Below are 26,201 nucleotides of genomic sequence, written 5' to 3' on the forward strand. Positions count from 1 at the left end.
TCCTCTTCACTGAATATACAGTAAAATTCATTCATCTCTATCGTTGCTGAGAAAGGGAAGGAAATTAAGCAGGAAGGACAGCACAATGCCTTTACGAATGGTGTATTCAAGGTCAAAGCCCACTATAATTGAGTTAAAAAATAATAAATGAAAATAGCTGTGAGCAAAATATGCCTGCTTTGCAGAATACGGTCCAGCTAGAAGTCTTCATTAAATGTTCCAGTGCGCACAATGTGTTAGCTATGCGTATGTGTGCTGGAGATTCTGCGAGATATCCTGTAGCTCATAAATACTGAAAAGGGACAGTTGCCATAGTAACTAAGTGCTATTTAATGAATACCGAAGAACCGAAGCTCATAGGATAGTCTTAAATTGCCGGAACGTGAGTTACTGCTGCTGCTGGGAGCTTGCAAGTAACTTACGTGCCATCCTCTCTAACACGATTTTTTAACAAGTTGGCTGATTTGACTGGTCTCTGTCTTGACCACATGACACGGCCAGATTCTCTCTTGACTCCGCATGAAAATCCTACCCCTGGTTTCTTCCCCTTGACTCTAAGTACCAAAACATTCTACAGAAACGAGCCACACATTTAGATAAGGAATGTGTCCTGAAATTGGAATCTTTGACCCGAGTAGTGACGCGTTGGGACACATACCTCTGTCACAAGCAATAGACACTGGTTCAGTGAGCCATCAAGCTGAATACAGCAGATTCTTTTTACTTCTGGAAAAGGTGGACGCTCCATATGCACCAAATGCAGTTTGTTTTTATTGTGCAATGACACAGAAGAACCACCGCAGTTGATTTTTGTGAGAACTTTGTACAGGCTAGTAACATCTTAGGTCATCTTGCATTAGGATGTCCAAACCTTCTCTACAGACCCCCAATTACCTCTCACCATCCATCCCACATGTCAGATTTCTCATCCTGGAATCATCGGGCTTTTCACAGGTTTAAAAAAAAAAAACAACACAAAAAACATGGCTGCACTGCCTTTTCTTGGCTCTGGTCGCCCTCTGTAACTATAATGCGGCTCATTTTTAAGGTTACAGATTGTGTCGCAAGCATACTTACTTCTACATGCCATTAATAAATAATGAGAATTTAGAGAAAGGGGGAAACATCTATGTACCATGAAGCCAAAAATCATTAGCAAACACATCCATTCTCCAGAGGCTGGCTTGTTCTTGCATAACCAACACCTCAACTGGCCTCGTTGGGTCTCAGTGTGGGCTGTGGGTGCCCCCTTCAGGGTCTGGGGTGAAATGCATGCTGCTCTCATTTGAGATGCTAACTAGTCAGCTGGGCAATTGTTTTTGCTAAAACCTTTCAAGAAAATTTCAAAGGAAAATTCTGGCCAACCTCTAATGGTGTGGTCAGACAGAAAGCCCTCACATCACCAGGCTTCAGCTAATATTTAAACCAGGTAGGTAAAATAAAAGGCAGTGTCATTCAAGAAAAAAAAAACAAACCTACAGATAGATCCATTTTATTCATTGGATTCAACAATGCTTTCCACCAGATGAGCTCTGTTTATAATTGCCTCTGTCTGTAATGAACAACATGAAAGCTGGAGACAGGCAGCCCATGACCCCCTCACCTCCCTACTTGCTTCCACGACCTGAACCTGTTCTCTCTCTCACATAAGTTAAGGCCAGCCTTAACTGTCTCCTCCCAGACGCTCCCAGCACTGCCTTGGTTTACCTTGCCTCCATGTTTAGTCTTGACACTCAGGGCCAATGTGGTCCCATGCCAATGACGGTGCTAAGGTGAGAATGATCTTTGAACTTCTTGCTCCCGATATTCTTAACCCATTCCTGCTAAGACTGAGAGTATTTGACTTTGTATCTCATCCCCTCTCCCTCCACTGCCAGCTTCCTAAAAGCAGGGCCTGGCTCTGACACAGTCTGGACCCTCGTGTCTGGCTCATGGTGGTGCTTCCATGATGAGTGGCCGTGGGAATGAAGAAATGCAGTAAGGAAACTGTATTCACTTCATTTTCTTCTCTATAAGAGCTGCTTAACAAGCTAATTGCTCCCAACTTCAAAAATGAAAAAGATACAGAGAAAATAAGACCAGTGAAGCAATTCTTCCTCCTCTCCTTGGGAGATCCTTTCTACTCACATTCACCTTCATTCATTCAACAATCATTTATTGATAACTTGCAATAAGTTAAAAGCATAAGGTGAGGAAATGCTGCTCTTTGTACTTTTCCTTTCACTGTAATCGTTGCTGAATAGAATCTTTCCAACTTTCCCTCATGTCATTTCTTTATTTTTCACCAGTTACCTTAAGATATAATTGACACAGGGGTGCCTGGGTGGCTCAGCTGGTTAAGCATCAACTCTTGGTTTTGGCTCAGGTCATGATCTCCCAGTTCCTGAGTTCGAGCTCCACATTGGGCTCTGCTCTGACAGCACGGAGCCTGCTTGAGATTCTCTCTCTGCCCCTCCTCTGCCTGCATTCTCAATCTCTCTCTCAACATAAATAAACATGAAAAAATGTATAACTGACATGTAACATAGTATGAATTTAAGGTGACTTGATACACTTACATAGTGCAAAACGCTTACCACCAAGCATGAGCTGACCCCACCATCCTGTAACATAATTGCCACTTCCTTTTCACGGTAAGAACATTTAAGATCTACTCTCTTGGGAACTTTAAGTGTATAAGGCACTTGCAGCCATTTCTTAATTACACGAATCTTGCATGCAGTGTGGAAGGCTGGATCCATCTTGCTTGCCCGTTCAACTTTTATTGTGCTTCTACTCTGTGCTGAACTGGGCCAGGCCCTGAAGATATAGAATCAATTAAGACATAAAACTAGAGGGGTGCCTGGGTGGCTCAGTCAGTTAAGCATCCAACTCTTGATTTCAGCTCAGGTCATGATCTCACAGTTCATGGGATTGAGCTCCAAGTTGGGTTCTGAGCTGACAGCTCAGAGTCTCTTTGGGGTTCTGTCTTTCCCTCGCTCTCTGCCCCAACCCACTCGTGTTCTCTCTCTCTCTCTCTCTCTCTCTCTCAAAATAAACTTATAAAACCACATAAAACTAGAGCATAATTCTCCACTCCCTAAGTGTGAGCTGTGCACAGTGACTTCCTTCTAAAAAGTACAATATGGAGGGGGGGAAATGAGTAAATTGTACAGCCAGCAGATCCAGGTCAACATCAGCAGTGACAGTCGTGTTGATAGCATATATCCTTCAAAGGATGGGATGAAAATGGCACTCTATACCCATAACCCAAGGCTAATAATGAGAAAAACACCAGAAAAACCGTAATAGAGAGACATTCTACAAAATGCCTGACCAGTACTCCTCAAAACTTTCAAGGTCATCAAAAACAAGTTAGAGAAACTCATGGACCCTGGAGCCTAAGGAACCATGATGACTGAATGCCATGTGGTATCCTAGATGGGATCCGGAATAGGAAAAAGGAAATTAAGTAAAATCTAAGAAAGCCTCAAAGTATGGGCTCTAATTAATAGTAAAATATCAGTATTGGTTTATTAATTATAACAAATACACCAGAGGGATATAAGATAATAATAACGGAAACCGAGTGTGGGGTATATGGGAACTCTCTGTGCTAGCTTTGCAATTTTTATGTAAATCTAAAACTATTCTGAAATAAAACATTGATCTTAAAGACTGAATTCTACTTCAAGAATGTTAATGAGGGAGAAAGACAGTGAGTAAGGACTGTGGTCTGGTACTGTACGTGGGTGTGCAGGATTCAGTGAGCTCAGTCTGCAAGGTGGGAAGAGGCAGACGCAGACAGGGGCAGGGCAGCAGCTAAGGATAGTGGGAAGCTACGGGTGCTGTACGGGCAGTCAGAGAAGGCTAAAAATATTGTTGTGCACCAGAAAGGTCCTCGCTGAGGTCATCAGCATAAATTTTGGTCAGGAACAGCCAGCCCAGATGAGCAACTTTCTCATAACAACCAGGCCAGGAATAGAGAGAGCCGGAGCTATGACTGACCTAGATAAGGAATCCGCATACCATTCCCACAAAATTCTCTCTTTTGATAGGAAGCACAATAAACACACTTTCTCTTTGTTCAAATATTCTTGCAGATTCGTTATTCTGTGAAGCTCTCTCTTCAAACACCCCTTCTCTCCTGTTTCCCACATTCTGCAATTTTCACATTGAAAAGGATGAATAATGATAGTGCAAAAAAAATGGGGGGGGGTGGCTTACAGAAAATTCTTAAACTAAAGGGTTGGAGAAGCAAGGAGAAGTCAAAGAAATCCAAAGGGGGCTGGATCATTTCAGTATATCCTGCCAAGTAAAGATAACATTTCCCCATTTTTTAAAAGGACAGCAAAATGCAAAAGAAAAGCAAACAAACAAACAAAGGTCTCCAGTTTTTAAAAAGAATCTGAGGGTCAGAGAACCCAGTGGTTCACCGACCTCCCTGGTCACCTCAGGAGAACAGCCGTGACCACCTGAAAATGAAGACTGAAGCAAGAAACGACACCAGCTAAACTAGATAAATAGGAAGTAACCAAAACAACACAAATCTTGTCTCTGTGGAGCGCCTTCTTGATTTACAACACATTTCGCATAAATTATCTCATGGGATTCTAACAAAAAATCTTATGAGGTAGGCTTAACAATTATTAATAATCTCATTTTACAAATGAGACAGAGGCTATTCAGGAACCCTAACTGACCTGCCTGGGTCCCCAGCTTGGCACTGATGGAGCTGTGACCAGCACCTACTCAGCAGGCTCTTAGGCTGCGCTGTTTTTAAAAGTTTTTTTTTTTTTAATGTTTTATTTTATTTTTGAGAGACAGAGACAGAGTGTGAGCAGGGGAAGGGCAGAAAGAGAGAGCGGGAGAGGGAGACACAGAATCTGAAGCAGGCTCCAAGCTCCAAGCTGTCAGCACAGAGCCCGACGCGAAGCTCGAACCTACAAACTCTGAGATCTTGACCCGAGCTGCAGTTGGATGCTTAACCGACTGAGCCACCCAGGCGCCCCTGTGTTGTTTCTATGTAGCCTTGTGCCCAGGCATGCGCAGTAAGCAGACGTAGGTAAAGAGGACATTGAGCTAATAATTAAACGCCAATATGTATCTTTATCTCAAAAGATTTGTATATGAAAATGTAAATAGTTAATTTCCTGCTATCATGACCGCTATAAAGTGAAGGACAAACATCAAATAAGAAAATTAAAGACTTGATAAGAGAGATAGAAAGAAACTTAAAAGCACAGAAACTTTTTAGTTTGACCTTAGGCTAGAAATGAGGGGCAGCAAGCAGGTAATATATAGACCTGAAAAAATAAGAAGTAAACATCTGGATCATTAAGTGCTATTCTGCAACAACTGAATAGGAAAGGAAGGACAAAACAATGTTACAGAAATCAGCAACTAAAACTTGTGCGAAAGTGCTCTAAATTTATATCGTCTGAAAACATGACTCAAAGAGACATAATCACAGCCTATAAATATCCACCGAGCAACAATATATGTGGAAATAAAGTAAGTGAATTATTCACACCCATAGGTTTGGATCATTTCTCTTTGTCCAGTTGTCTAAGGAAGACAATGCTCTACCCCTGAGCTGGTGTCACCCTCACAGATTAAAACAGCCAAGGATATGCTTAAGGTGAATCCTGCCAGAGAGAGCCAGGTGCAGGGTGAAAAAGAACCACAGGAATGGCCTCCCATGGTTCTTCACTCTGTTAGACACTGGATCACTCAATTGATGATTTTCATTTCTCCCTCACTTTTGAAAATGAATACAGAATAGAATCAAATCCAGGAAGTCTCTTCGTGACTGGACCACTTGATTGGAAGAAAAAACGGAACATGAACAAACAAGTATGGTATAAAGTGCTCTCTGCTTTGGCATTAGGAGACAGCATGGTACCAAATCTCCTGAAAGACCTAAAAGTTTGCAAAGTCAAAGACACTGGATCAAGGATCCTTGTATCAAACCTGTCATGGACGCCCTTGTGCTAAGGTCTTCCCATCGCCGTAAGGGGGAGTCCCGTTTGTTTTACCTTGAGATCACGTTTTAGATACAAAAATATGTTTTTAAACCACGGAGAACTGTGCAAATAGAAATGGTTGCAAATTAATATCATTATTAGGACTCGCCCAGATGCAATGCTTCAAAAACACCATTTCTCACAAATATTTTTCTGCATGATAGTGTTCTTCCTTTTGAAATTTTCAAGGTTTCCTGATTAAGTCTCATCATCTCCATAAGCCACAAATCATTTCAAAAGACCTATCTGTCCCAGTACTTGGGGGCAATCAAAACCGTTTGAATCACAGCAGAAATGATGCTGGGCGGGTCCCTGCTGGGTGTACAAGAGCGTGAGTAGAGTGACATTTAAGACACCAGGAGCTCTCTAAACACAGCATGCTCAATTTGTCCGCAAACCAACCCAAGACCAAGCAATTTTTTTCCCTTTGTCTCCCCAAGGACATTTTTTTTTTCTAGTCTAGTAGAGAAGCTGCTCCAAATGTGAGTTTATTTATCATCATTTCTTCTGCGTAGAGAGGGGCCTAGATGATTTGACAACCAGATATTTTGTCCTTAAGTAAGCAACAGTTCCTTGTTAATATCATAGCAACAAAGACCCTGAGTTGTTCCTCGTTGGCATCTTAGGACATCGTCTTAAATAAGATGTTCGTACCACCATGCCCTGCACTGCTTGACTGTAAACCAGAAACAAGATGGTACACATTCAGTACAGGCTGCTTGCAATGACTATGGATGGCCAGTGGTGTGAACTGGTGCTTGGGTTCTGAGGGAATCCCCAGAGAGTGCTAAACTAAAAAAGACAAGCCTTTTCTACAGGAATACCTGGTGCTTATTTTTTAAGCTCATAGCAATGGTAGCTCTCATGCTTCTCAGTCTTCTTTTCCCCAGAGGGTAGTCCAGGAGCCTTTCAACTGAAGCTGGGTCTTTGTGACAACAGCACCTCCAAGAAACTAAAGACTTCTGCTTAGTACAACATATAAACCCAGTAGACTTTGAATAAATGCCATTCAGTGGGGGTAGAAGGTGTATATATCCCTATTTACACACATGCACACACATACAATATTAAAGTAGGTGGGGTTTTCTCCATTACAAATGCAAAGGCTATAGAAAACACAAATTGGGATGCAGGTGTTGTCTCTGCTGATGTCTTACAAGGAGAAATTACCAGAGCTTTGGCCTCTGTTGAATGCTTTCCTGAGTTGGTGGAATTTGTGAAATCTGCAATATTAACATAGAATTACAGAAATAGGAAACAAAAAGCTGGAGTATACTGGGAATGACAAGCTCAAGATGAAATCAACTGGAAAATCTGGCTAACTAAAAGTGACATCCTTTGTGCTGGAATTTTTCTATCTGAAAGCTTTAAAAAGGCTATAATTATTTTGGGTTTTCAATTCAGCCCTTTCCAAACTAAGCCTTCTAGTTTCTTCATTGCGCCATACCGTCCCTCCATGTGAACTCAGGTGTCTGCCAAGCTTACCATTGAAGCGGTAAATTCATACTGGTTTTATACCCAGATGCATTATCCAAGGAATGGTAAGCAACACAACTTTTTTGTCCTCTGTGTCCAGGAAAACAAAGGGATATTTGTACATCAAAACTTTTATCTTGTGCACAGGCACAAAATACAGGCTAAATAAGTCACCCACAAGAAGAGTCTGATTAAGACCAATAAATCATTTCTTTGCAAGTTAGCGCTTCTTCTCCCTGGAGAAGCTAAGGAATACAAGAACTTAGACCTACCTTGTGGCTTTTGGGTCCCAAATCACAATGTCTGCATCTGATCCCACCGCGATTCTTCCTTTTCTTGGATAGAGATTAAAGACTTTAGCTGCATTTGTGCTGGTAACTGCCACAAATCGATTTTCGTCCATTTTGCCACTATGCTGTAAAACAATCCAAGAGAGAAAATGCATTTGCTTTAATGACCATATGCTTAAAAATCTCCTATCAATTAAGGTGCAAGATTTGTCTCTTAAAACTCAACAGAACTGTAGTTAATTTCTTATATTGGGGAGCATAACACATCTGTGGATACTGGTAGGTCTTAAATTATCACAATGATAATGATGGGGATGATGGGGTAACACATGGAAGCCTGAAGACAACTTTTCAAAAACCTGTCAGTTTAACACCCACGCCCCCACTAATTGCCCCCATCCTTCCCAGAATCACACAGACAACAGCTAAATGTTAGCAATAGTGGTTTCAATTTTTGTTTGGAGTTTACTACTGCCACCCACTACAATTTTAATCTGGCTTGTTTATTGCAGACCTAAAATGTATGAGATGATCATGTAGACAATACGAAGAATATGATAGAGTTAAATTAAGACAGACCTTTAAATCAGTGGCAACACTTCTAGAAAGAGGAAAAAATCAATTCAAGAGGTTAAATTTTGTGCTATTGAAATGTACATGAACCAATAATCATGGACAGTCTATTATAAGAGATTTTCATATGGACAAACTTTGGACAAATGCGGTCTCTCTAAACTGATATGATTTGTTTTTTTTAAATGTTGAGAGTTTATCCCTATGCACATTTATATGGTTAGAAGCATTCTTAAGGGTTATTTAATTATCAGTGTGTCAATGTTTCACAAAATGATGAAGAACCACATCCTGAGAGTAATATTCCCATGAGCAAACCCCCTTAATGTTTCATAAAATAACAGTTCCTGGATGCTATTAAGAAATAGTCTATCACTTTGAAGTCATTTATGCACTTGATGTAGTATGAAAGTTTGCTGTAATGCACATACTCATTGTAATAGCACAAGTTCAGAGAAAAAGGTTGAAACTTCAGCAAGAAAATCTATGCAAACAGGAAGACCAGAAGAGTCATCTGGGTTGATTAGAGTTTGGGTAGAGGTGAAAAGGGCTGAAAGGATGATTAGCAGAAGACAGGGCTGTCAAGATGTTTTGAAGATCCTCACATGTAAATTAATTGTTCAAATATCATCCCACAAATAATGGAGGATATTGAAGGATTTTAGAGAAGAAAGCATGAATAGTCCTTTGGCTTTGGAAGGCAGCTCTGGTCCTAAACTATAGCATAGGCCGTAGCAAATGAGAGACCAGCAGCAGGAGCACCAGGTGTGAGACTACTGCAATAGTCCAAACAAGGGACGGGCCTCAAACTAGAGTAGTAAACACGAAGATAAAAATAAGGAGACATGTTAGAAATAGAATTGACAAGAACTGGTAAATAATTAAGAGTTAGACATGAATGGTATGTGGAGGGGATTCTGAGGTGTGAGATATGGTTAATGTGTCATCTAAGGGAAGGTTTCTGAGAGATGGGTGAGAATGGTGTGACAATGGTGGCCCCAGGGGTAACCAGGCAAGTCTCCCCCTGCTGATCTTTATGACTGCACATGTCAAATGGCTGGACAGGTTGACATATGGACATTTAGCCACTTGATTCTTCTCCATGCTCAGGGAGAACATTTTAAATTGTGGGTATTTACAATAATCTCTTGTTCTAGACTTTGGATTATTATTTATGTGACTTTACACAGAAGTTTCAAAAATATGATATTCAACGGTCCTCAAAAAGAGACATCCACAAAAATTTCATGAAAAAGAAAAATTTCTCCTTTATTATGAACATAATAAAAATCCTTCATGTATTTTCAGTCATTCCAAGTGTTTACACCAATGACACATGAGGAACTGGGATTCAAAACCATGAGAAATCAAGTAGAAGGGCTATAACATTTCACTGACTTGGAGAGTAATCCTCCTGGTACCCAGTCTAAATTTACCTCCTAATGTCTGCATAATGATGCAATGTATCTTCTGAACTAAATTATGTGAGAAGAAAATTATTTCTTATTGTTACCCTGGAGGAATGGGGTGGCCGTGGTCATGGTGCTGCATTCCGAGTCTCCACTGTAATAAAAACAATCAAAAAGCCTTTCTCTGACAGTTTGCAACACTCTGATCCTGAAACAAGCCAGATCCTGGTTACAGAGTTCAGCAAAACAAGCTGGGTCCCGTGAAACTCACCACGCCTTTTTCCCATATTACTGACATCCGGTCCTCAACACCATTCACCCCATTGGGAATCTTCGTGAAATCATCCTTCCCAAGAGCTTTCTGGCAGGTGTTGAAAGTGCAGTGGTCAGTTCCTGTTGTGGTTAGATCACCACTGGAAAAGAAGAACACACCAGAGCGTGTGATAAATACATAAAAGACGTCAAGAGGAAACTACCAGAACTTTCCGGTTCTCCTGATGCTCCTCAACTGAAAGTCAGAAAACTGCAGTGGAGAACGAGAAGCTGTTTCAAGTATGTGTTTCATCCATACTCATCTGTATTCTAGGAAGCGCTTTTAGAAAATAAGACCCTTACAAGAAGCCTGATGCACCATCACGTGCAGGCCAGAAAAACTGGTTCCAGGCTCCCTCACTTGTAGGTTCTGTGGTTATGAGTTTGTTCAAAGCTCAGTTTCTTATCTAGAAATTAGTGATGACATGTACTAGATGACAATTATATTAGGGTCACTGGCAATAACGTAAGGGAAAATTCCTTGTGAGTAGAGCATTACACAAAGATGAGCCTCAGTGACCCGCATGGACAGAGGCAGCTCCTGCCCAAATGGCAATGTTGTGATGGGCAGACATGTGACAACTGGCTGAGGATGTTCGTGTCACCAGCAACAGATAGCCTGCTTTGACTTGCGAATAATCTCAGAGATGTACCTATACAGGCACATCTGGTTCTTGGGTTACAGCAGCACAGAAAAATATTCAAGAATATGTGAATGATAGAAACAAAGCACAGTGAAGAGACCCGGTTCTATACGGGATAGAAAGGGCAAGGAAACAATTAGAAGAGAGTCAAACTTCAGTAAAAATTATGTGATTTCTCTGCGTCCAGGGGAGATTTTGACACCATATCATAATTAAGCCACTGCTCGTTGGTCTCAGGTAAGGGAGTCCCCAGCACCTATCATGTCAAGTAGAGCAGGACACTGGAGGTCGATGGAAGGTCAGATGGTGGACAAGATGTCCTACATTCAAATCTGAGACTCATCTAACACCTTATTTTGGCAAAACACTTCACACCCATCTGCTCAAAGATTACTTAGCCAATAGATTCATGAGGAAGTCAGGCGTTGATGGGTCTGGTCGCAGGGGTGGGCCCATAACATGGTGGGCTGCATGGTGCCAGTCTTTATGCCAATAGTGAGTGCCATCTGTGCCGAGACTTGCCGCTATGGGTTCTCCATAGACCACTTTCCCTGGAAATTTCAAAGGACACATTCAGTACTTTAATTTGCTCTCAAGAGAACCATCTGACAAACATAAATATTAGTCTTCTCTGGGCTAGTGAGAGATGATAGGAATCCCAAATTAGAATTTACCTTTTGTGAACAGGATTTAAAAATTAAAACTACTGTTTGGGCACCTGGGTGGCTCAGTCGGGTAAGCGTCCAACTTCGGCTCAGGTCTTGATCTCACAGTTTGTGTGTTTAAGCCCCGTACCGGGCTCTCTGCTATCAGCACAGAGCCCGTTTCAGATCTTCTGTCTCCCTATCTCTCTGCCCCTTCCCCATTCATGCGCACTCTCTCTCTTGCTTGCTCAAAAATAAACATTAAAAAAAAAAAAAGAATGATACCTGGTTTAAAAAAAAAAATTAAAGCTACTGCTTATTGAGCATCTACTGTGTTCCAGTCAATGTCCATGCGTGTTGTGGTAGACGATTATATGCTTTCACTGATACTAGGCTTGACCACGTGGCTTACTTTGGCCAATTAAACATGAATGGAAGTAACATGGGCTGCTTCCAAGCAGAAGCTGTTAAAGCCACAGTGAGTTTTCTTTCTGACCTTAGACTATCAGAGACTGCTTCTTCAGTTGTCCCTCAGGATGAAGAGAATATGGAACAGAGGTAGAGCCGACCAATGACGGACACGAGTATGAATGAGAAATAAATCTCTGCAGTTATAAACCATTGATATTTTAGATGTATCTGTTAGTGCAGCATGATCTAGCAAATGCTGGCTGATATGTGTGCCATTCTAATGAAAGGATCTCAAAACCCTACCGGGGAAGTGCGATCATTATCTCCATTAAAAGATGAAGAAAAAGCTTGTCTTTTAAATAGCTTCTGTTATTATAACAGAAGTGAAATGACTTCTGCACAGTTGCATTACATGTACTCCACATGCCATCAATGAAGTGGAGGAGTCAGGATTTGAATCTGGGCATTTTTCACTCCTAACTTCTGTGCTATACCCCTGATGACAATTACCACATGGTCATATGGAGTTTAACCACAGTATATCTCTACTGCAAATACACCGAGAATCTCTTCACACCCTTGAGAAAAAAACAAAAAACAAAAAACCTCCTCCAAAAACTTATGTTAAATAGAAAGAACACTCAGATAATATAATTGTAGCCAGCAATGCATATTCTAAAAATCATGCAAATGAGGCCATCAAAAGCAAACGGTGTTAGAAAAGCTAATAGTGCAGAGTAAATTTGAATTTAAAATCAGAATCCTATCTCTGATTAGCATTTGTTGGAATAATAGATACACCGACATCAAGCTGATCATCCCCAAGCAGCCACAGAGGTGAACGCAGAGTAAACAGATCCTGGCACACCTAACTAGCTCACTCTGGCTAGTCAGTCACCGGATTTCAGCTCAAATCCTCGATATAGAACTGAAATTAACTCATTTCTTCAGAGAGTACTGACAGCGGATGGCCACCAGTTGCTTTCGTCGCGTACTACTAGAATGTAGCATCCTATTACCTCCCAAATCATCTCTTCCCGCTTTCCTCTTGCAAACCACGAAACAAGGCTTACTGAAGCCTAACAAACCTTGCTTCTTAAGTAACCAAGTACCAAACATGGTCAATAAAAGTTATGCCCCAAGATAGCCATGGCTAAGATCTTTCACTTTCATCACACACACACACACACACACACACAGACATACACACACACACACACACACACACAAACACACAGCACACACACATGCTGAATCCCACCCGCATCCTCTTGCCTACTGCCCTGCTCCCAGGAAAGAAGAAATGCCACTTGTATCTCGTTCTGGTGTGTAGAACAAGAAGCAATCCTTTTTCATGTGAACTAAGAGGTAATGTACTATTTGCTGGAGGGATAGAAAGATGGACCCAATATCTGACTTGCAGGCATGTAGTGACCTTCCTATCCCAAGAGAACATACAGATGCTCAGACACTGAAAAACTCAGAGACTTGATCTGCAATCAGTTTACAAACTGTCAACTCAGGATTTTCCGTGGTGCTTCATCATGTGGGAACGATTCTTATCACATGCTCTATTCAATCATTTGGCCCATCAAGGTGAGATGGGAACACAGTTTCAAAGTTCTACAAATTTATTAGCTCTCAGGAAAAATTAAAAGCGTCAGCAACTAGCAGGAGTCTGCCAGGACTGTTTTGAAACCAGATGACATGTAATCTCTTTGGAAGGCTTTAACACCTTTAAAATGTGACAGGCCACTGTGTTGGTATACATAACAAACTCTTCATTAACTGGGCTATTTCCAACTGTCTCCCCATTCATTAAGCATCTGCAAATATATTAAAAAATTAAATAAAAGGTAAAAATTCCTAACTACTCTACCTCCTATTTCACAATGGTTCTAAGACATTAACAACAACAACAACAACAACAACAACAACAACAACAACAAAACAGATAGTATACAAGAAGTAAAAAAGGGAAGGAAAATGAAGGGACTGGGTAGTTCGTAAATTGGAGAATCACACTAGATAATTCAGCATAATTGTGGGCTTTATTAGATTTAGGCCAAAAATAAAATAAGAAAAACAAAAATATCTAACATCTTATAGCACTGCAAATACAGTTTGAAATTCACGTATCTCATTTGGCTTTCACAGCAACCCTCAAGCTGGTGTGACAGATAAAGCATCTGATGCTCAATGAGACTAACTAATTTGCCCAAGTCACACAGGTAGTAAATGATAACCAGAATTAGAATCCTAGTATCTTGACTTATCGTACATACACATTGCGTTACCAGGAAAAGTGTTATTCTTCATTTCTTGGTTAAGAGCATGTGTTTTTAAATGTTTAAATCAACCACAAGGTCTTTGTGGTTGTGGCTGGGAAATTTTCCAATTTCATTTACTGGTGTCATTTACTACGCTTAGCAGGTTGGTAATGAAAAGTGCTATATCTGTCCTAGTCTGGTGCTCTCCTGATTACATTTGAGGCACATGGTTTCAACAACTCTCCGGAGATAGGGCATCTTCGTCATTAATCTCCTCCCACTGTCTCAGCAAGGTTCACATTGTATCATTCCCTGTCTACCCATACAGGTTCTCTCTTTCTTTCTCCATCGTTTGGCCCAAAACCAAAAAAGTCTCTGCACTTATGATGCTATCTCCTACGTTAAGGACTTCTGCCCTCTAAGAGATTCTAAAGATTTCCAAATGATGAAACATGTCAAGGCATTTATCAGATGAAAGTGATAAAGCAGATGTTCACACCTTGTCTAGATTTGTGAATAGCACTTAGTCAAGTCCCAAGATCTGTTATAAAAGGTTGGAAAATGCAGAGAAGCCAGCACAGGTGGCCCGGAGTAGAAGCACTGGCTACCAACAGAAAGCCAAGCACATCTATAAAACTATTTTTTCCTAGCAAGAAGGATAGAGTATAACATTTCTGGGCTCTGTTTTGGTTCAAAATATTACATTTACACAGAAAGGAAAACACTGAGAAGGAAAACACATAGAAGCAACATAATAGAGTAGATCACACAGATTTGGGTTCAAATCCTGATTTTGCTACTTTTTAGACGGCGACCGTATGCAAGATGACTGATTGTTCTTAGTCTCAGTTTTTCTCCTCTATGAAGTGGGGTCACAATGTCTCTCCAGTGTGGCAATTTTGTGAGGATCAAATACATCAATATATATGAAGGTACTTAGCATCTTCTTGGGACTCTGGGTTCACTTCATGTTATGGGCTGGATTGTGCCCCTTGCCAAAATTCAAATGGTAAAGTCCTAACCTTCAGTATGTCACAATGTGATTGTATTTGGAGGGTCCTTTATAAAGGTAATTAAGTTAAAATGAGGTCATTAGGGTAAGCCCTAATCCAATATGAGAGGGGTCTTCTAAGAAGAGGAAATTTGGACACAGATACATACAGAGGGAAGACACTGTGAAGGCACAGGGAGAAGATAGTCGTCTACAGACAAAGGACAGAGGTCCGCAGTACATCCTTTGCTGCCCTCAGAACCAACCCTGTCAACACTTTGATCTTCTAATCTCTGATACTGTAAGAAAATTTGTTTCTGTCGCTTAAACTGCCCAATCTGTGGTACTTTGTTACTGCAGCAAATACATTCCACAAATGTTAGTTTCCTTATGGTTACACAATTCTTTTTAAAAAGTGTTTTAAAATGGCCAATCTTCAACTGCTTTGCAGTTGGTCGTAAGGTAGATCACCTTGCTCTAAATTTAAAGGCCAAGGGAGTGTTTAGATGTTCACGTACAAAAAAAGAAAGCCTGAGATTCAGATCACCTTGATTGAGCTGCATATTAATCCTTCCTTAGGAACAGCACGGGTTACTAAGCATCAGTAAAACATGCTTGTGATAAGATAACAAGATCTGACTTACTCTTGTTCAGCTCTAACAAACAGCGGTCAACTCAAACACAGAGAGAGAGAAAGGCCCCTGGATGGACCTTTCGCCCCATCTTTTAAAACACAAAAGGAATATGGCTGGGCAGGGGGAGGAGAGGTAAATAACCCAGAGTTTAAATAAAGACAGAGTTTAAATAAAGTGGAAAATAAGACATTTAAAACCTCTCTGTAATAGAAGTTTATATTTTACAGCAATAAACTTGGAAAGTAAAGCTTTCTCCAATAAGGAAAGCCAAATCACATCAAACAAACAAAAAAACCCCAACCACAGTGTAGCCCAGTTCACCATAAGTTACTTGAGGATCAAAATTAACTTCATCATTTTTGCAAATCCAATGCCTAGAGCCCTGTGACTAGCATATATCTGGTGTCCAATAATTTGGTTTTCTTTACGTAAAAAGTATAAAGAAAACATTTTATTAACAAATTCAGAAGAGAGTCCTATTTGTACCCTATAGTCAGGAATATGGATACAAAATAGAGTTGAACTCTATTGAGACGAGTTAAACTGGAAACTAAAAAAAGGGATTAAAAATTTCAGTCATAGTTGGGAAATAAATTATAACAGATATACATAAGTAGAACATCAAGTAAGTTCTGAGAGAAGTCACCACCATTACAAATAAAGCACCAGAAAAACAGTGAATCCATGTTCTATTGGAAAGGGAGGGGAAGGTAAACAATATATTTTTTTTGAAAGGCCATTAATAATTCCAGATGCCAATATATGGAGAAAAGGAACGTGTATAACCAAAGCTACTCAAACCAAAATAAAAAGTGTCACTGAAGCCAATGGCACATATTGACACATACACTATTTGGACAAAGACTGCAGTGAGTGAAAGCGGTCTGGGGCCGGGCAGATGGGAACTTCTATATGTGACACAAATCCAGCTGGTTGGTCCAACTTTATGTGTGGGGTATGAAGCAAGGGCAGCAGATTCTGCTTCTAAAAGAAAAAAGGATATCATTCTAGGTACAGCCTTCTGGTTCCCTTACTTCATTTTTGCAAAAGTGGTTTCTCACACGAAGGATGAGAACTAACCTAGTTCTGGTTACTCAATTTAGAGGAACTAAGACTAGAAATAAGCATGAAATTTAAATTCCTTGCAAACTGTCAAAAGCAACTCCAATTTCAATGGCTTGCCCATGACATTCTTATTCTTTTTCCTGTAACCCGCTTTTTGCTTTTTATCGCAAGTGTTAAAAGAAAACATCAAGATATGAACAAAGGGAAACCTCAGGCTTCAAGTTAAAGTTGGTGGACCGAATGTGCATTTCTATCTCTTTCTTCCCAGTTCACACCCAAACCCTGGCAAAGCTGTACAAGAGATGGCCCATACCCACAACTGCTCTGAGAATGAAGGAGGGACCGGGGCTGGCCAGAAGTCTGGGTAGGTTTTAGGAAGACAGAAAGCGGAGAGATGGCAATAGCTTTATTAAGAAAAGTAGAGGGAGCCTCCACTATAGCTTGAACTCAAAGTAGAGGAAGTCATGGTGAGCATTTTTCCCAGGGTGGGAAGGGCACTTGGCACCTCTTTCTCTTCTCCTTCTGGAATGGCCATAACGTGAATGTTGTTTTTGATTCTTTCACTGTGTTCCATAATGCCTGTTGGCTTTCTTCACTCTTTCATTCTTTTTTTCCTCTTTAGTCTTCCCACTGGGTAATGTCCCAGGTTCTATCATCCAGCCCTTGATTCTTTCCTCTGCCTGGTCGAGTCTACTTCTGAAACTCCCTGTTGAACTCTTCAGTTCAATTATTCTATTTTATTAACTCTAAGATTTTTGGGTTTTGTTTGTTTTTTGATGGTTGCTATTGCCTTCATCAAATGTTTTGTTCATGCCCTGTTTTCCTAATTTCATTTAGTTGCCCGTCTGTTTCTTGTAGTTCACTAAACTTCCTTAATAGGATTATTCTGAATTCTTTGTCTGACATTTCATAGGTCTCCATTTTTGTTAAGGTCAATTGTTGGAGCTTTATTAGTTTCCTTTGATGGTATCATATTTACCCAATTTTTTTGTGATCTTTGATTTCTTATGTTGGTAGTCTGCACATTAGAGTAATTGGGGTCCTCTTCCAGACCTTACAGGGTTGCTTTGACAGAGACAATTCACCAGTCCGCTCAGTTTGGGTTTCTGAGTGTGTCTGCTGGTAATGAGTCTGGGCCAGTGGGGGCCAGCTATTAAGGTCTATTTTTGGCTGACGCAACTGTTTGGGTTCTGGGGACAGGGATGGGGTGTGCCACTGGCTGAGGACAGTTGGTTGGATAAGACTGCTGGCTTGGTTCTCTACCCAAGTGAGGCTGTAGGATGGGCTCTGTGGTTGGCCTGAAATCTGTGGTCAGCCTTCCTAGATGGTCAGGATACTATATTCAGAAGCCAGTGGAACTACGACTTAGCTTCCCTGCCCTGGCAGGGCAGCAGGCCTGGACTCGAGGCCATTACAGCTCATTGTCTGAGGGCCCAAATCAAGCCTGGGTGTGCGCTGAATTCTCTGTCAGGTGAGGCTACTGGTTTTACTCTGCAGGTGGGGGAAGCCACTGGCTGTGCTCTCTGTTCAAGTGCCACTGTAAGGCTGTTGAATGGGCAGAGCACCTTCCTGTGTGCTCTGGTTAAGCTTTCTGGTTAGACAGGCTAAAGACTGTATTCAGTGACAAGTGGGGCTATAAGTGAGATTCCTTGGCCAGGCACAGGGGGCAAAGTAGCCCTAAAACTGGTAAAGCTTTCTGTTTGCTGCCTTAACTCATGCCATACTGCACCCCACATTCCCTGGCCAAACAGTGCCATTCATCGGCTTTGCTCCGCAAACTATTGCTTCTGTCTGCTCTTCTCTTGGTCTGAGAGCTGCTGGACCACAGAGCTTGCAGATGTTTTCTTCGCCATTTCTCTTGCCAGATGAGACCAGAAGACACTCTCCACAGTGGGTGGGGTTCTGTCACAGCCCCACTGCCTGCGCAGGAGAGGTTGGGGCCACTCGAAGCTATTCTCAATTTCCCAAACAGGCTCTCTGGTTGCAAGGGGCCAGGAGCTACCCTCAGCCTTGGCTATGAATTAATCCCCTGCCTATGCACAGCATGGGGAGCCTCCATGCGTGGTACTGGCTCAGGTCTACCTGTCTTCCTCTCGGCTTGAGCACTGCTGGGCCACACAGCTTCCAGGAGCTGCTGCCAGCCTGTCCCGTCAGGCAGTGTTGGAAGGCAGTCCCTCAGCAGGTGGAGTTGTGACTCAGCTCCTTGCCTGGGCATGAGCAAACTGGGCTCTAGGGTCAGCAAACCTCCTTGCTTACAGATCTAAATCAGGAAGATCTGCACCCCACAGAGGTCCGTGGTCAGAGTCAGAGTGTGCCCCCAACTTGGTTGTACAGATGAGTCAAGCTGCTGTTTGGGACTATTACTTGGGTACTGCAGGTATGAATTCTCTGTCAAGATCTGAGTGCTGGCTGCTGCAGCCCTTCCCTTCTTTACCACAGTCAGATTCCCAATGGGGGGGCCCTGCAGAGTCCCCTGAAATCCTCTTTTCCCCCTGGAGGAACCAGAGGCCCAGGGAGACCTCTACTCATTGTCTCTACTGCACTGGCCTGGGAGTGGCACAATGCGGTCAACATGTAGCCACTTTTCTTACTCTTGTTTTTTTTTTTTTTTTTTTTTTTTTAATTTTTTTTTTTCAACGTTTTTTATTTATTTTTGGGACAGAGAGAGACAGAGCATGAACGGGGGAGGGGCAGAGAGAGAGGGAGACACAGAATCAGAAACAGGCTCCAGGCTCCGAGCCATCAGCCCAGAGCCCGACGCGGGGCTCGAACTCACAGACCGCGAGATCGTGACCTGGCTGAAGTCGGACGCTTAACCGACTGCGCCACCCAGGCGCCCTTTTTTTTTTTTTTTTTTAACGTTTGTTTATTTTTGAGACAGAGAGAGACAGAGCATGAACGGGGGAGGGTCAGAGAGAGGGAGGCACAGAATCTGAAACAGGCTCCAGGCTCTGAGCTGTCAGCACAGAGCCCGACACGGGGCTTGAACTCATGGACCGCGAGATCACGACCTGAGCCGAAGTCAGACGCTTAACTGACTGAGCCACCCAGGTGCCCTTTCTTTTCTTACTCTTGTAATGCAGTCTGTCTTGGTCTGTGAGGTGCAGGGGGTGCTTCAGCCTCAGCCCTGTGTTCTGGGATTCTCTCAGTGGCGTCTTATCTTTGAATAGATGTTAGCTGTTCTCGTGAGGGGGAGCGAAATCAGGAATGTTGCCATCTTGGTGCCGTCACTCCAACTACAGGTTTCTCTTTTAATAATGATAAAAAATGACACACTGATGATAACACTTTAAATAAAAACTTCAATGGAAGGCCAAACACCAAAGCCAATTAAATACGAACCTGATATCTGCATTTCCAAACTCTGTAAATCAATTTCTTCTTGAACAGAGTGGAGAAAATGGGAAAAAATTGGGGCTTTGGGGTCAGATGGACGTGGGCCTGAATTCCAGGTTTAACACCTACTAGTAAGTGATATTGGGCTTAATTTACCAAACTTTTCCAAGCCTCAGTTTTATCAGTCACAAAACTGATAAAACTTAGCTCAAGCATTGTTATGATAATTTAAAAAGATAGCATATATCAAAATGCATTAATGACAAAACATATAGCAAAACAGGAAATGATTTAAGACATCAAAATATGTGCCAGGGACATATTAAGCACTCAACAAGTAATGTTGGTTGTTATATCATCATTGACCATCATGTTGCTCTCTTCTGGGTAGATAATTGGCAATTTAATAATAATATCCAACTTAATAGCATTGTACTGTTAGGCTACTACAATAAAGAATTAATAATTGGATCTCGTTCGTGCTTCCTGGAGCAGTGATTCTCAAACTTTAATATGCATATGAATCACCTGGGGTTGCAGTTATAAGTGTACATTCTGATTCAGTGGGTCTGGGATGGGCTCCAAGGCTCCGAATTTCTAAAGAGCTTCAGGGGATGCTGATGCTGCATTCTAGGGACCACACTCTGATGGTAAGGCCCTGGTGATAGAATGGGCTGGCAAAGGTATTTACAGATAGGAAGTGTTCATAGCATAAATCTATAGGCTGAATTGTTTCTTATTTAAACATGATAACAATGAATAGATGTGTATTGTTCTTTTGTGTTCAGAAATTATGTTAGATAATAAATGAATAAAAGGTCAGTGTGGTCCAAAAGTGCTTGTCGCTCTATACTCCCCAGGAACCTGCCCTTGGGTTGACTGATACAGTCACCATGTGAACAGTTTAGCATCATTCATGTCCAACCCACTCCCTTCTCCCTCTGGGTTCCTGCTTGATCACATGTGAGAGGTCGTATGCTGGGGGGGGGAACCCTCTTATGCCAATTTATTCTGGACTTTTGCTGCTTCTGACAGTGGTGCAATAGAGGATTTTCACAAGTGTTACTACAGTAAGTCTGACCCAGCTAAAACATCTGGGTTGACGTTTTAGATATCTCATTTACAACCCCTTTGGAAAGGGATTTACCAGTATCCAAAAAGTACGTCTGAGCATTTACCCTTTGAACCAGGAGTCTTACTTTTAGGACTCTACTCTGAGGATTCTCTTCTGTGGCACAGACTAATGGCGCCCCACAGATGTCTGTGTCCTCATCCCTAAAACCTGTGAATGTGTTATCCTACATGGCAGAAAGGACTTTGCAGATGTGATTAAATTAAGAACTTTGAAATAAGGACTTTATCCCGGATTAAACGGGTGGGTTCAATGTAATCCAAGGGTCCTTGAAATAGAAGAGAGGGGCAGACGAGGAGAGCAGAATGATGCAATGTTCTCCACCCACCACTGCAGCTTTGGAGGTGGAGCAAGGGAAGTATGAACCAAGGAATGCGGGTGGTCTCTGGAAGCTAGAAAAGGCAAGGAAAGGGATTCTCCCCCTGGAGAGTCCGGGAGCCTCCGGGAGCTCCGGGAGAGAGTAAGCCTCCGGGAAAGAGTAAGCATGGCTGACAGCTTGGTTGTGGCACAGTGAGACGTGTGTTAGACTTCCGACCTCCAGAACTGTAAGAGAACACATTCGTGTTGTCTTAAACTATGAAGCTTGTGACAATCTTTTATGGCAGCAACAGAAAACTAATATACCGTCCACATATAAAATAGCACATGCATAAGTCCACCACTGTGGTTTCATACGAAAGAGCTAAAGACTGACAACAGCTCATGTATCCATCAGTAGGGGAGTAGTTGAGCAGATACAGCGACATACTCTGCACCTGTAGGAAAGAATGATGAAACTCTCCATACCTAAGGTGAGCTGACCTTTAGGACCTATCTTCAAGTAGGGAAAAAAAGCAAAATACAGAACACGAGGTATACTATTTTACCTCTCAAGTAGGAAAGAAAAGAGAAATAAGAATATGCATATATTCTTTTTTAATAAAGAGAAACACGTTAGAGGTAGGTCGGGAAAAAAATAATAAAAATAATTACTAATGGGGATATAGGATGAAGGTGCTAGGGAAGGAAGCAGGACTTCTCTGAGAATACTTTTTTTAAATTTATAATTTTGACTTTTGGACCATGTAAATGTTTTGCATATTCAAAAAATAAAATTCAATTTAAAATTTACAATAAAATGAAAATGCCCACAGTTAAGTTTAATAGTTTTCTGCCTGTGATTTATTCCAAAACGTTTTCTAGACTTTTACTCTGTGCCTAAGGGAATTCTATCCCAGTACAAAATGTATCCCTTAGATCAAGAAACTGTTTCCTGACAAAACCGTCAAAATTGCAGCTTGATAGTGGATTAAGATCGACAATTTCCACTGACTTTGCTATTTTTTAAATCATATTCTGACATTATGGACCTGACTGACAGGAAGGACAGGGTACATGATTTACAAAGCAAGTAATTACAGAACAACCAATTCCATAGAGTTGGCAACAGAGCCACCTGGTGGCAGAAACTAGAACTGTACCTTTAAAACTTCAGTGCTTTCTTTTTGAACTGCTGTGCTCTTTTATACTGAAATTCTATTGGGGAAGGGGAGCAGGGAGAGGTAACCAGAAACGGTTGGTAGCCCCTATTAAGAGCGCCTGTGTGAAACTGAGTTTACTCTTCACACAAGACATCAATGGATTACATTGCACAAAAATCCTGATTGAACCTTCATGTGATAAGAAGCAATTTTGGCAAAACTAATTTTAGAGTTAGAGACATGTCAAACCTATTCTCACAATCCATATTTTAAAAATTCGGTCGGTTTCAGTGTTGAGAAAAACAACAACAAAGAGCCAGGAGGATTTATAAGACTATTTCTGATTTCCTGGTTTTTAAAAGTGAGACGGCAAAACCACTAGCACATCTTAGGAAGGTCTATTATTTTATATGGAAGGGGGAAGGACTTGGTTTTAAAACCTTAGAACAGGGGCGCCTGGGTGGCTCAGTTGGTTAAGTGTCTGACTCTTGATTTTGGCTCAGATCATGATCTCTTGGTTTGTGAGCTTGAGCCCTGCATCGGGCTCTGTTTTGTTAGTATGGAATGTGCTTGGGATTCTTTCTCTCTCTCTCTCTCTCTGCCCCTCTCCTGCTCACACTCTCTCTCTCAAAATAAACTTAAAAAAATTAAAACATTAAATTAAGTTGTAAAATAATTGTCATACAAACACTATTTGGATAATTGCTTTAATAGCTACAACACCCAAGGTGCTATCAGACAAATCAACTCAACTCTAAAGATATTTGCTGAGCAACTACTCTGTACCCATCACCGTCCTGATTCAGGTCCTAGGAGGGATAGTGGTGATGCCCCAGAGACAGGTAAGGTTCTTTAAAGTTAACTGGAGAGTCTGCATTCAGCCATCAGATTAAAAAGTGGGCTGCAGATTAAAGAGTGGGGACCTACGGCTGAAGGAAAGGTCTTGAGGCTCCAAGGACGGTAGAGAAATGACCCAAGGCAGAGAAGCAGTCATGAAGATGAACAAAAAGAAGGGCAAAAGTGGACATGCGTTAGATGGAGGAAAACAGAAAGGATGCTAATAAAAAGGGAGGAAGAAAAGCTGCGGAAATTCACCTGCAACCTTCTCATAAGCAAAGCAGGGGCTGCAGTCGATCTACGTCCCTCTTCAGCTACTACTGAGTTACAAGTGAGGGTCTCGCTCGGGAATTACCGTCTCTCCTCGCATCGGCTATCACCTTTGCTGCAGATTTGCTCATCACGTGCACGATGTAGAGAGGGCAGTTCACAGCGCTGGCTATGGTGATGGCTCTCAGTGTGGCCTCTGCCTCCACTGCTTCCGGGCGGCACAGCTCATGGCCCTCAGGGCCTGTTATCCCCAATGCCAGCATCTTCTTTGCTCCCTAGAGAGACAGCAGAGACAGACACATGTGCAAGGAAGGTTTACTAATGACAGCTACCATTATCTTATTGCAAATTAAGTACACGGCCAGGCTTTCAGACCTGTTAGGAAGAGGGGTGTGTGTGTGTGTGTGTGTGTGTGTGTGTGTGTGTGTGTGTGGTGTGTATATTTGGGAAATATAATTTTAACACTCTGAGAGTATATGTTAGTTTTTCATACACACATTTCACAATTACATTATTTTGACTGAAAAGCTAAAAAAGAAATGAGGCTAATTCTAGTCCCAGTCTTATGACTGGTTTAGTATAAAATAAAATAAAACCAAACATTCTAACCCCCAATATTATTAAAGTGTCTTATGTCACATTATTGCAATTAGTTGTGCTTTTTGCTGAATCATAGTCCTCACTGCCCTCTGTTCCACTCACCAAATGATACTGGACCTTCATTTGCCCTCTCCAAAATATTACTTCTTCCTTACAAAAAAGGCAGGAAATCAACACTGTGACTGTTGGTAAATGGTAAAATGACTGGCCAGGTGTCACACTGAGGAAGCAGAAGAGTACCATTTAAACTCTGGTCTACTTGAGTTTACGGCTCATGCCCGTTTCTCATGATCCCTGACTGCCTCACGGCCACCCAGCCTCACTCTCACCGACTTAAATGGGAACCGAGCCTAGGAGGGGAAAAAAAATCAGCTAATATGAAGGGTAAGAGACAGCTCTTAAAATCCTGCAGATGGTGTCCCTTCGGGCATTAAGAATGGAACTCACAGAAGAAATAAATAACATCTAGATTCCTCCAGAGCACATTTTAATACCCAGTTTCTGAAAAGAGTGGGGCTTTAAACAGCACTTAACATACTGCTTAAGTCATCAGATCCGCTGATGTCCACACTTTGGCATTCTGAACCAGCAGGAGGGGCTACTTCAAAAAAAGAAGAAAAAAAAAAAAAAGAAAGTGCTAAGACACACAAAGACAATTGTTTGTTTGAGAAACATGTTTGGGGTCTGATAACTGAGTTGAAAAAGGGAAATCTTCATTCCCTTCATATACCACCTGAGTAAAAGTCAGAGCATGGAGTTAAGTAAACTGAGTCAAGGGTTTCCAAGCCACAGAACATTAGTTTCTGGATCTCCATTCTTCCAATGCACCGAATGAGTTCACCTACTTGGGTCCCATTGTCTTCAGCTTCAGTCGTGGCCGTTCTCATTTGTGGCGAAGCTCTGGGATGCTTACCTCCGCAATCAGGTCTCCGTTTTCTGCGTGGACTTGAGCAATTGCTCCGATCTCCTTGCACTGAGAGAAGGCGGCATACAGCTCCTCGTCCCTCACCATGTACAGGTCTTTATAGGCCATAAACATCTTGAAAGAGTTCACACCTTTGTCTTGGGTAAGGATTTTCATTTCTTCTTTAACCTAAAGGGCAACAGTAGCCAAACACACACACACACACACACAGTCACACTTTATTATTATTTTTAAAAATGTTTTATTTATTCTTGAGAGAAAGAGACAGGGCATGAGTGAGGGAGAGGCACAGCGAGAGAGGGACACAGAATCCGAAGCAGACTCCAGCCTCTGAGCTGTCAGCGCAGAGCCCGATGTGGGGCTCGAATTCACCAACCGTGAGATCATGACCTGAGCTGAAGTCGGACACTCAACCGACTGAGCCACCCAGGCGCCCCATACAATGTCACACTTTAAATAATAATATTTATTATTATTATTTTATTTTATTTTTAATTTTATTTAAATTATTTAAATTAAATTAAATTTATTTTATTTTTATTATTTTATTATTTATAAATTATTGTTTTGTTATTATTTATTAATAATAATAAATTTCAAATTTATTTCAACGTTCTCTTCCACGTTCAAAATGCTGCATTCAGAAGAGAATTAAGTAAAGTAGGGACAACAGTCTAATTCCAGAAAAAAAATGCAGTTAAGGCCTTGAACTCCCCCCACAGGTGAGAACTCACTTCATCTGATGAATATTACTGGTATGATACTTTTAAATCAGGAGAGAGTTCATAGTTTTCCCAAAGTACTGCACGTCTTTACTTGTATGTAAAATTCTCAGCATCTATCTCCTGATGGGAGGAAATTATTTTAGAAAATGAAAACAAAGCCACTTGGCAGTAACAGAAGCAATCATGTCTCC

At 41.5% G+C, this 26,201-nt stretch overlaps 1 protein-coding gene across 1 annotated transcript in view; it reads right to left on the reverse strand.

Annotated features, from left to right (window-relative positions):
* The window catches only part of DPYS (dihydropyrimidinase), an 80,418-nt gene that overhangs the window by 35,620 nt on the left and 18,597 nt on the right, over positions 1 to 26,201 (reverse strand). Inside the window, exons 3-7 of the mRNA XM_042972997.1 lie at positions 25,274 to 25,453; positions 23,846 to 24,035; positions 11,104 to 11,260; positions 10,025 to 10,166; positions 7,754 to 7,896 (exon numbers count right to left, since the gene is read on the reverse strand). Coding sequence (XP_042828931.1) covers positions 7,754 to 7,896; positions 10,025 to 10,166; positions 11,104 to 11,260; positions 23,846 to 24,035; positions 25,274 to 25,453 — 812 coding nt within the window. The remainder of the gene's footprint in view (positions 1 to 7,753; positions 7,897 to 10,024; positions 10,167 to 11,103; positions 11,261 to 23,845; positions 24,036 to 25,273; positions 25,454 to 26,201) is intronic.

The sequence above is a fragment of the Panthera tigris genome, chromosome F2, assembly GCF_018350195.1.
Source record: "Panthera tigris isolate Pti1 chromosome F2, P.tigris_Pti1_mat1.1, whole genome shotgun sequence".
In the NCBI taxonomy this organism is placed as follows: Eukaryota; Metazoa; Chordata; class Mammalia; order Carnivora; family Felidae; genus Panthera; species Panthera tigris.